The sequence below is a fragment of the Struthio camelus genome, chromosome 1 (genome assembly GCF_040807025.1).
Source record: "Struthio camelus isolate bStrCam1 chromosome 1, bStrCam1.hap1, whole genome shotgun sequence".
NCBI classification, from domain to species: Eukaryota; Metazoa; Chordata; class Aves; order Struthioniformes; family Struthionidae; genus Struthio; species Struthio camelus.
Window position 1 is genome coordinate 148,052,773 of NC_090942.1, and position 12,134 is coordinate 148,064,906.

Consider the following 12,134-nt stretch of genomic DNA (forward strand, 5'->3'; position numbering starts at 1 on the left):
CGAGAAGTCTTTGATTTGTGTGTGTGTGTGCGTGTGTGTGTGCTGGGCGCTCGCGTGTCTGGACGGGCACTCGGGGTGACTTCGCCAGAGCGCGGGGGGGGGGGGGGGGGGGGGGCGGCAGGAGAGCTTTGAACCTGCCACAGCGCCAACGGCCGCCAACGGCCTCCAACGGCCGGCGGCGGGGCCTGCGTCTTCGCCCGGGCTCCCGCGGCCGCGTAAGTCTCTGAGGAGAGCCGCGGGAGAGGGTCTGAAAGTACTCGCAGACCTTAAAAAAAAAACAAGAAGAAAAAGAAGGGGACGGGGGGAGGAGGGGGGAAGAGGAGAAAGGAAAACCGGCCGGCACGGAGCCCCCGCTGCTCTCCCTGCGGCCGGGGCGCCGGAGCGGTGGCGTCGAGACGGTGCTGCGAGGCCGGGGAGAGAGAGGAGAGAGAGAGCGGACAGTCCGTGCGGGTCACCCCACACACCTATATGTATATATATATATATTTATATACACACACACACACACGCAGAGGCCCCGCGCTGCGCAGGCACCCGGGCGGGCGGGCAGGGGCGGCCGAAGCGTGTCAGAGCCCCAGGGCCTCGGCGTGCTTCCTGGCCTTGAGCCGCAGGTCGGCGATGCTGGAGTTCTTGCTGTTGCTCTTGGCGGCGGCGGCCACCACGGCGGCGGCGGAGGCGGACTCCGCCAGCGAGGCGATGGGCAGCCCGAAGGGCGGCGGCGGGAACATCAGGTAGGGCGCGTGGGCCGCCAGGTGCGGGTGCAGGTGCGGGTGCGCGTGGGCGACGCCCTCCAGCTGCAGCTGCGCCTGGACCTGGGCGGCGGGCGGCAGAGACACGGCGTCAGGGCGGCCCGGCGGCGGCCCGGCTCCCGCGGGGCTCCCTGACGAGGGTTGTTTTTGGGGGCGGGAGGGAGACGCCGCCTGCTTCCCCCCCCCCCCCCGGCCACGGGGGGGGGGGGGGGGAGGGCTCGGCTCTGGGCGGCTCAAAGGGGAACTTGTTAGCGCAGCCCCTCGCATTTAACCCCTCGCACGCAGCGGGCGCTGGCTGGCGGGTGCGCAGTAAATCTCCGCTCCGCACTTAACCAGAGACACAGAGACATACTTAATCCTTCTCATATTTAAAAAAAAAAAAAAAAAGCACTGCCCAACGCGCGGGCGCCAACAAGTGCTAAATGGCTATTTTTTTTTCAGGGATGTTTATTTATACCTTGCTAAAAACTCTTTGGCCACGGGACCCTTATATACCAGGTCGATGTTTGCTTTGGAGGTTTCTCGACCTATACAAACACGTTGGGTTGACTGAGAGATTTCAGCTCCGGGTAGGTTTGGGGAGGGGTAGGGGAGAGTTTATTTATGTATTTAATTATTTTGGTCCAAATATGTCTTTTAAAAATCAATACAATTAATCTGTCAGCTCCACGTGTCTCTGAGAAGGAGAAGGTGGTGGAGGGTCACTTCAGGCTGGGAAAATCGATTCCCCGATTAATTGACCAAAAAAAGGGGAAGTGACAAGCACCAGAGAGGGGTTGGATGGAAGCGGGCCTGAATTTCTCTGCCCATGTCCCAGCTTCCCACCAGCGACCCTCCGCGCAGGGGCTGCGCCCTGCTGAGGCGCCTGGGCCACGGGGAGCACCGGCGGCCAGCCGTTTCTCCGAGGGCAGAGGAGTGCATGTCGTCAGTCTTTGCCCCCCTTCTGGCTGGCCGATACCCCTGCAGGGCATTGCCCCGCTCCAGTTCCTCCGAGGAGAAAAGTCCCCAGCTCCTAGACGGGCATTTCTCCTGGGAAAGGCCCGCTCAAGAAGGGGGCGGGGGGGTAGAGAGGGGCAAACACATTTTTTCACCCTCATCTTTTCCCCGACTACGTCGGAAGCTCTCCCGCAGTGACCTCCCCTGCTCGGCCACGGCGCCGGGGGAGGGAGGCGAAAGCACCCCCCTCCCGCGGCTCCTCTCGGCTCGCCGGGCTGACCCGGGCGTCTCGGCGCCCCGGGCCCTGCCTTCCCCGAGCCGGGAAGGCCGCTGCACCCCCGGCAGCGCCGGCCGCCGCCGCTGCCACGTCTGCAGGCGGCCGCCCGCACGGGGCCCGGCGCCGCGGGCCAGCCCGCCACCCGCCAGCCGGGACCCTCCGCCCCGGCGGCGCCTCCCGGGGCCGCGGGACCCCCCGGCCGGAGCGGCGAGGTGGGCTTGGCCCCCTCCTCGGGCCGGGAGCCGCTGAGCTCCCAGCAGCCGGGCGAGGGCTCCTTCACGAAGTTTTACGGCCTGTTTTTAATACGTGCCAACTTCTATATAAATGGCACTTGTAAATGTGTCCGGCTTCCTCCCGTGCAAACGAAAGGGGATCGGAGCTTGCTGGGGAAAAGGAAAATAAAAACGGAGCTAACTACCTGCTGGAAGGGCATCCTCAGGGCTCCCATATTCACATACGGGGCCACTCTGCAGGCGTCTAAATGGCTGGCGGTTCCCAGGATCACACCTGCGGGGAGAGACAAGGCCGGTGAGCGGCGAGGGTGGCCCGGCGCCCCAGGGCTCTGCGTCCGCCACCCCCGCACTCCTCACCCACCTTTGTGCATCTGATTTTCCTGCTTTCGGCACTTTGCTCTTCTGTTCTGGAACCAGACCTGCAGAAAGAAAACGGAAACAAAACAAAACAAAAAGGGAAGAACAAAAGTGGAGGTAGAGCGGGTAGCTGCTAAGGAAGAGGGTTAGCTTAGGAGACGGGATAGAGGGGAGAGGCCAGGCCGGGAGGCACACAACTTTGCCGAGATCTCTTTCCAGGTGAAGCCAAGGGCGAGATCCCAGCCCCTGGCAGAGTGAGCCCCTCTGTGTGCTGCTGGGATGGGAGGAGGGGAGCTACTGGGGAGACTTTGTGAGGGGAATCCTGCTCTTTAGTGTGGTTTCTCAGCAGGAGCTGAAGCTAGGAGATCACACGTCCCCTTGCAGCCTGGGAGACCGAGAGCCTGCCGGTTGGCTCCAAACCTCCGAGGCCTCCCCCCTTGTCTCCCAAGGTGGCAGAAGCTGTCCTTGTGCCACCCATTTGAAGCGAGGGGCTGCTCTCGCAAACACTAAAATAAGCCCATATGCAGCCTAGGTCGGACCGTCACTCCCTTTCCATTCACACCTCAAACAGCCCCGGAACAGTTAACATAGGGGCGAACTACAAGGTCAGCCCATAAGCGATGGGACTGTCTACTTCTTCTCCCGAGCTGAGCTTGGAAATGCTGAAGAGCTCGGAGAAGATCCAAAATACAGAACTTGAACAAAGGGGCTGAATCATTCCCCTTTCCCCAAGCGTTAAACCAAAACAACAAAAAAAACTCCGCTCCTGTTGACTTCTGAACGCTCTGACTTTCAGACAAGAGTAACATCTTTCCAAACTGGGATTTAAAGAAGTACTTATGCCTCACCAGAGAAATGCCTGTAATCCAATAATCCTCCTCTAATTCCAGTCATTCTAAGTCAAACAAACGCAGAATTTCCAGTTGTCACTGTGTCCCCCCTACCTCTTTTCGAGGGGCATTTCAAATTTTTATTACTTTTCTGCTTCTACGGTAGTAGAGAGTGTAGTCACTCTCCTCAAAAGTATCATCAGAGGTGTGGACCAACATGTTTTGCCGACCCTTATCCTTACACAAAAACTACCGATTGTGAACAAACATTGACTTCCACCGCTGATAAAATCTTGTAGCTAAGTAAACACCTTCAACCTTTGATGTTCTTGCACTTGCCAAGAGATCATACGGTTAATTAATACTAACTGCACTTCCTACATCAAATTTTCCCTTCAAGCTTTCTCCAATTGCCTTAATGATGGTCATTTACAACGGAGTAATTAGTGCAAAGAAAGGCTTCCAAAGGCATTAATTACCTCGGGTACCTCAGTGATTTTCTTAAGTAGGAATTGGCCTTCTCTGATTTGGAGCACCATCCTTCCTGCCTAGGGTGGCCGGGCGAGAGCATGCAGCGGGCGAGCAGCTGCGAGGCGCTGCGGGCTGCCCGCTCGCACGCAGCTTGCCAGGCGCGCAGCCCACCCCGCGCTAACCCTGAATCTGCCTCCGCAGCCGCGGCCAGCTCGCTGCCGCCTCGCTCCCCCGCCGCTTCCTGAAACACGCAGCGCTGCACAAGTCTGTCCTTCGTGCACAAAATACGCAAATACTGAGAACGTGAATCGCCTGTCTTTGGTTTTTTCCTCTCAATGAGGATGTGAGGGTTTTTTATATAAGTGTGCAAAATATCATCGTGCAGTAGTGACGATAATACTTTTTTTTTTTTTTTACAGTTGTAAATCCTTGCAGGAAATCTCCTTATGTGTTTTCTTTTCCTCTCTCTCTCTTTCTGTCTCCAAAGGAGTATAAATTGTCAGGAGGAATTTAAGCAGCGTTTAAACAACTTCTCTTGCAAATCAGAACATCTTTCAAACAGAAATTATATTTAAATCTGGAAAACGAAGTGCCCTTTCCCTTTAGCTATGAAAAAATAAGGTTATGAGGAATAAAAGTGATGAATTAGCCACTGCGTTAAGCGATAATAAATCAGGCTTGGTGTGATTCACGATCAATTCCAATTAGTCATGAATATGCTAAGTAAAGCACAGTACACTGTTTTAGACAGTTATTTCTTCATTAAGGATCACTCAGTGATTTCTTTCACAAATGCTCTAATCTGATTTCCTTTTGATTTCCATTAGAGACAGTGAATAATGACATTTAATTTAGCCCTGCACCATAAACCCAAAGATATTTGTTGTAATTGAATTACTGCCTGCTCCTCACTATGGTCTCATAACTTTCAATTATAACCCTGACAGCTGGGTGATATGAGTTTTCAGTACAACACTAAAAATAAAAGGTTAATAAGGACTAGCTACCATAGGAGCTTCAATTTATTTACAGCAAATTTCTACACTAAATTGAAACTATATCCTTTAACAGCAAGGGACAAGCGGTTCAGATAGGAATTAGAAAACAATTCTGAACATATTAAAAAAATCTTTCCCTTTTTCCCTCTCTCCTTTTTCTACTTCCGCCTCTTGATGGATATCAAGTTCTCTATTTATTCCTAATTAATTATCCATGTCTCCTCTTTTCCCTCTTGATATTTCTTATATTTCTAGCATTATTTTCCCTCATGCAAACCTCTTTTGTAAGATGATTAAAATTAAAAAAAAAAAAAATTTGTCTCTCTCATTATCCCCACCTGAATCAATGTCACCTTTTTTTTTTTATTGGTGTGCTGTTCTAAGATCTGTAAGCACTTGAAGCACCAATTTTCCTGTAACTATGAACATCCTGTTAAGGTGCTGCTCAGTAATAAAGTACTTGAAAGAAAGAGTACAGAATTCAATTACAAGTAATTTATTTTTATAGAAACAGTACATCAAGGCCTTGGAAAGATATTACAGAGCCCAAGTAAGAAGATCTGGGAAGATGACATAAGAGTTGATGTCCCCTTCAGCAAAAGTTTAATCTTTTCATTAATTTATATGGTGTGGTTAGATCAATCTTCCGGGAGAATGTAGGCCAGCAGCACACTGAACCCCTGCAATATTCCCTGCAAGCCTCCCTTTGTAAGGCATATCCCCGACACGATCCCTTACCTAGCTTGGTTTATACAGAAGGAGGCTGGAGCTGAGGGGAGAAAATAACCTTTAAAAACAAAACAAGAAAGAAAACAACCTAGCTACGCTATTTATTTCGAAAAATGCCTCCAGGAGGCAGCTGTTTAAATCTAGATAGCCGCTTACTCAGCCAGACGCGTGCTGAGCAGATCCGGGAGGAGCAGGATCCTTCCTATTTGCTTTGCAAAGTTGATCATATTTAAGGAGGGAAGCAAGGCGAGCCCCTCTCCCTGCTCAAGCTCAGGGGTGTATTTCTTATATTCCTGCTGTATCCTAGGGCTGTGTGTACACACGAAGACGTTCATGTATATCTATGCACACGTACTTATGTGCGTGCACACGCATACCCATAGAACTAGATATACATATGCATGTGCATCTATTAGCTCCAGGAGGCGAAGGCGTTTTGTTTGTTTGGAGGGGTTGGGTTGGTGACTTTTTCTTCTTGGTTTTGTTTTGTTTTGGGTCTGCTAGGCCAAGCACAGAGTTATAACCTAATAAGGGGTTTCCTTCACGTTTCCCTTGCTCTGTAGGCCTGTTCAGAGAGCCACAGGTTGATCTCATTAATTCTCTCTAGTTTTTTGTGCGACATCTGTTTTGGGGATAGATTCCCTAGTTAGCTTAAGTTTTTTTGGGGGGAAGAGGTTCCCCCCTTCCCGATCAAACCAAAAATCGAATTTGAAAATAATCCACGTGGAGCTACCACAACAGGCAGCTCTGATGGTCCCAGAAATAGAGCAATCCAGACATGTTCTCAAGGTTTAGAAGGCTAATTGATATTTAGCTGTCTCTGAAGCGGGAAGGGAGGGACGGAGGGAGGCTCCACCAGATGGGGTGCCATGCATTCATATGCTTGCTGTGTGAATCAGAGGGGGAACCTTTCTCCCGGCTCTGGCTAATCCCGTCCCTGAGCACCCAAACTGTCTAGCCTTATTCATGGCAATTGTTTTCTGTTTGTTTGTTTTTTTTTTTTTTTCATAACATCTCCACAAAAAGGAAGGTGGGGGAGAGGAGTTGAGGACTAAAGGAGCGGTTATTCACTGGCAAGTTTGCAAGGAAAAAATATGATAGCTTAAAAAAACCCAAGTAGATCGCTTAGTTATTAATTTGAGACTCGTTACCAGAAAATAAATAAACAAACAAACCGCCTTCCTAGGAAATGCAACGAACGGGCAGATATTCTCAGAGCAGAATTACTATTTTTCAGGACAGGTACACCGGCATTGCAAACAGCTTCCCGAACACACGTGTCGAGTCTGCCTTCACCTCCCTGCTTTGAATGAAACAGGGCACTGTGCTAGGATCCGCTGGCAGTTAGGAAGTGAGGTGAGGACGTTTCCAGGAACAGAGTCTTTCTCTTACCTGAACCCTAGCTTCAGACAGTCCCAGCCTCTGGCTTAGTTCCTCCCTCATGAAGGCATCCGGATAGTGAGTCTCATCAAAAAGTCTTTCCAGCTCATTCAGCTGCTCTAGTGTGAAATTGGTTCTGCTTCTCCTTTGTTTGAGCTTGGTCTGTCCATCTTCATCTTCTGACTTCACATCTTCCCTCTTCTCTTTGCACTCGTAGATCCCTGCCGGGGAGGGGGGAAGGGGAAAACGACACAGAGCCTCCCCTTAGCACCTCACCGAAGTTGCTGTCTCCAGGAGACCACTGTCTCCCCCCTCCCCACTCTTCTTCCTCAAACTCAGCGCAACCTGCAGGCCCAGCCGGCCGGCCGGAAAGGAGGTCCTGGGTTTGGTCCCCGCCACCGGCGAGGCGAGGCCGCCGGGGCCGGGACCGGGACGGGGACGGGGGGCAGGCTGGACCCCGCTGACAGCCCCGAGCCGAGGGAGGGCACCTCCGCCGGGGCGCGGGAGGGAGCCGTGTACCCTGCCTGCCTCGTCCCCCCTCGGATAATCTAGGCAGCTTTTTATTTGACTCTAAGAGGGAGATGAGAGCTGCGCCGCCGGCTGGCACGGGCGGCCCGAGAAAGGGACTGACAGAAAAATCATCGGGCCCCCGATACCTCGAGGCGGCGGGGAGAGGCGTGGAAAGGGGATTTCTGTGCTGCTTTTTCCTTTCGAGGTAAATAGGGTTATGTAAGAAGCTCTCCACTGGTGTCATGGCGAAGCCACGGCGAATATATTTGCCTCGTCAAATAAACTTTCAATGGGCCTGAGATCGAGTCACTTCTCCTCTTATCACCCCCTCCCTCCTCGGGGGTACCTGCCGGCGGGCGAGGCTCCCGGAGCGCGGCAAGGCGGTGGGTATCAGTCCCAGAGGAGCGGGCTCAAGGGACTGGGGGTGCCCCCGTTCCCCTAACCCCCCCCCCAGCTCACCAGAGGACCAGCAGGTTTCGGGGAGGCCTTGCGGCCACAGGCAGCCGCCTGTGCACGCTTATGCCGGGCGCAGGGGAGGAGGGCTGGGGAGATAGCGGGGAAAAGCCGGTTGCCCTTTTTTGTCTATGCCTGTGCGGGAAGCGAGGGGATTGTTTTCTTTCTTTGGCTTTATTTTGTTTATTATATATTTTTATGCCAGGCGGCCTAAAGCACCGGCTCTATTTTAAATCTGGCTAACGAAAAAAGGAGAGCTACTGGGGCACGGGACACCTCTGGAGACTGAACCGGTTCCCCGGGATCGCCTGCCTGCCCGGGGCACCTCCGGGGTGCGCATCTAGCGCGGACACCAGCAGAGTCCCGGGACGAGCCTGCTCCTGGCTGTCTCCTTTGTCCAGCTTCACCTTCTAAGGATTGCGAGGCTTGGGGGGGAGGAGGGGGAAGACACATCTGGAGATGAAGTGGAATTAAATTCATTTTCCATCACCACATACATTCGTACTTTTATATATATATATTTATATATATGCACTCATACACACATATATTATCCTGTGTAATTAGAGGCATTCCCAAATTCAAAAGACTAAATGCAAATCTTCAGTTGATTGAGTGTAACAAAATGTCCTGAACTGTATCTGTGCTGAAGTAAGGCGGGGATGTAGCACAAGCACCCAAGCCGAAGTGTTCATTTTCACTTCTGAAATTGAAACTGTCTCTATCCGTAATTATTCTTCTGGTCTCCCTATCTCCAAATCTGGGCTGGGCATCGACTGCATAAAACTTAGAGACGGGTCCTGCCTCCGGAGGGGGATGTTTGCTGGTTATTTTTAGTGGCATTTTGTTCGCGTTTGTCCTGTAAGGGGGAAGCCCTATTAAAAGATGAGGGTACTAACCCAGTACATGCCTAGGGAAAATTAGCCGCGTTCAAAAGCTCTCTGGCTTCTTTCGGAGATACGGGGCTACAGCATGTCCGTGCTAGGTATAAAATATTAACTAGCATATCAGTGGGACAGAAATCACACGCTGGAATCAGTTGAAATTAGACTGAAACCTGGCATGAATTTAAACTGTCACAAGCATCTCGGTTCTTTACAACTCCTCCCTTCAATCCCCACCCCCAGCCCTTCTCCATAGATTAGATTAGCTAAACATACAAGCCAGAATTTCGATACACAGGGAAAAGGGGGAGCAGTAGAGAGATTTTTTTTTTCTTTCATTCGCTTTTTTTTTAAGCTTTTTTTTTTCCTGGGGAGTACCCTGGTTTCATTTTTTAAAGTCCTCTCCTGCGTAGATAATTCCTCTGAACTGAACCTTCTCGATTTGCAATCTCGAGAACTGAAAAGGAAAATCAGCGATGCAGAGTGGAACTGACTCGTGCAGAAATACGGGTACCTGACTATGTGATTACGCCCGGTCCTTCTATTTGGGGAGGGGGTGGAAGAGAGAAGGATATTAAATAAGTGTTGGGGCTGTAAATTAAAGTGCCTTTCACTCAAAGTTATATTAAACGAGATCAAACAGTAGGAAACAACTGAAAGACTGGTTGTTGTTCCCCAAACTATTAACCGTTTTTTATTACCCAAAGCTAGCCAGCAGCTCCCCAGGCAGGTCCACCTGTCTAACTTGCCTAGAGACACTTTCTCAACTTTCTAATCCCCCCGCCCTTTTTATTCTCTTCCTTCCCTGTCAGCGTGTGCGTGCTAGCGATTTTCTCCTTTTTAAAAAAATTATTACGATTTTATTTTTTTTCTGCTGAGAAAAGGAGCCGCGTTTTAACACTCGCCTGGCTTCCCCCCTGAGTGGAGGCGGTCCTCTCCTGACCCAGGCGGGAAGGGCAGGCAGGGGACCGAGGTACCAGGGGACAGGACCGGATGGTGCCTCTCTCTCCAGGGATGCTCTGTCTCGCCCAGGCCCGGGGAGCCCCGGCACAGCTAGGTTCCTCTCCCGCTCCTCGCCAAGCACAGGCTCTGCCTCGAACAGACTGACCGACACAGCCAAAAAATGTCCGGAGAGCCCTTTCCACATCCAGCTTTCTCCCAGAAGAAGAAGCCGCATCCTGACGGCCCGGAAACAGGAAGAACAGGTCTTCTGAGACATTAAAACTCCCGGACAAGGTTTCCTCGTACAAAAATACACAGATACACAAAAATGTCTGACGTCCTGCGCTGCCCCCTTCCCCTGTGCGAGCGAATGCCTAAAGGAGCGGATCGATTGCGGATTTCAGCGGGGGCCGGAGCGGGGAGGACCGAAGTTGCTACTTATTTTTCAGGGACACAGGCATACACACCAGATCTGCCCGTACGCGTGCACGTATTTGTCAGCGGTGGCGGCGAGAGGGAGGCAGGGTCCGGGAGGGGAGCCCGCTCGCCCCGCCGGGCAGCGGCCGCCGGTGGCCGCTCGGTCGCGGCTGCGGAGCGCCGGGGCGGCGGGGAGGGGGCCGGGGCTGCCGGCGAGGGGCGCAGGCGGAGGGTGGGTGGGTGGGGGGGGCGGCCAGCCCCGCTCTTACCTTCCGCCGTCCTGCCCGTGCTGAACTCTTTCAGTTTGTCCTTGTCGCTCTCTACGTGGTCTTTGAAAAGATGCACCGGGCAATGGTTGCTGCTCTCAGTCATGTCCTGCAGGTTAGAGTCTGAGTTTCCAAGCTCCCTAGAGCGAGCCAACCCACTCTCCAAAACTTCCCTGTACGTGATCGTCTCCTTCTTGTTGCTGCTGCCACTGCTGCTGCTGCTCTCTTTGCTTTTCTGGTCAAAAGATTTGGATACAAAAGCTGTAAGTTCTTCCATGGCTGCCCGGTGCTCTTATCCACAGAGATCCACTTGATTTCAGTAGGGGATGTGGCCGTCCTCTGCACGCTGTTTTTGCACGTAGAAGATGGGCTGTATAGGGTTAGATCACTCCTGCTGTTATTTATGCCTTTCAATTTGAGATCACACTATTTATACATGGCTACCTCAGCCCAACCCCCAGCTCTCCCTGTCTCCAGCAATTACTGACTGCTCCATAGTCGCAGGCGGACTCCTAGCAGCTATCTCCCCCACCTCAGTCCAGCAATTGGCTTTCTTTTCATTTCATCACTGTTTGGCATCTTTGCACCTTGATTTAGGGAGGCAAAGAGGCAAAAGCAAAAAAAGAGGGAGAGAGGAAGAGAGAGAGAGAGAGAGAGAGAGAGAGAGGAATAAAAGGGAGGGGTAAAAAAGAGAAAAACATAAAAATAGGTGTCTGCATTCTGTAAATGGGCTGCAGAAATGAAAGTCAAGGAAGACTTAATTGATTGTAAGGACATCCTGTGCGTGACAACACTGTGAGTAAAAACGGACCTAGCTAATCAAATAACTGTGCTCTGCAATTAAATGTATCGCTATCAAGAGGAAAAGAAAATGATTGTTCAATAAAAAGGTAATGAGTAAAAAGCTGGAGATGTGCATTTTTTGTAATCATTTAAAATTCTACCTGATCTGCTATTTAGCTAATTTAACTTAATTAAATGGTCAAAATAATCAGCGAATCAAAAATGTTGTTTTAAAAGCGCTGCTTATTCTGGAGTGTGGGTGGTGGGTACGTGGAGGGGGGGGACGTGTATACAGTTAAACAAGTTGCTAGATATCTCTGAGATCCTTGTCGTTTTGTTCGGAGGATTTGAAAGGGTTTTTTTTTCCTCTCTTTTTTTTAATCCATAGGTAGGGGGGCAATCAAGATGCGTGTAAAACTTGCAGGCTCTGCTTTCTTGTTAAATGCTATTATGTTGTCTGGATATATTGTTCGGGAAAATTAAAATCTAAAATGTTCCTTTGGCTGTAGAGCTATCCTGCTGCGTGTAGTAAAGGCGTAATTTGTTAACACTACAGTTTGCACGCGACAAATAGAGTATTAACTTGTCTGTTTTTTTTTTTTTTAACGAAAAATATCCTGCCAGGTTTAAGATAGGATTGTGGCTAATTTCCCCACCTTGTTCATTATAGGCTGCTGTTATTTTTGTTGTACCCCCTGGAATAATTGCTACTTTGTGCGCTTGAAGAGCCGCCTGAAATTAATATCCAAAATAACTGCCGTGCCATTTCTAGCACCTCTCCGCACAATTTGATCCCAATGTGGAGCTGACTTTCTAGGTATTTATTTCTATCTCCTTTCCTTGCTCTTTAACACAAGGAGTTTGTCATTTGGTGGAATTTCGTCTTCTGTTCGTTTAGCTTTTTATGTTCCTCTTATTA

The 12,134-nt window shown here is 50.8% G+C and overlaps 1 protein-coding gene across 1 annotated transcript; it reads right to left on the bottom strand.

Moving 5' to 3' along the window:
• Positions 1-566: 566 nt before the first annotated feature.
• Positions 567-10,709, bottom strand: SHOX (SHOX homeobox). Its single transcript, XM_068931221.1, has 5 exons — positions 10,436-10,709; positions 6,973-7,181; positions 2,557-2,614; positions 2,381-2,469; positions 567-812 (listed from the first exon to the last, which is right to left on the bottom strand). Exons 1-5 carry the CDS (start codon positions 10,707-10,709, stop codon positions 567-569), a joined length of 876 nt encoding a protein of 291 aa, XP_068787322.1.
• Positions 10,710-12,134: the final 1,425 nt, after the last annotated feature.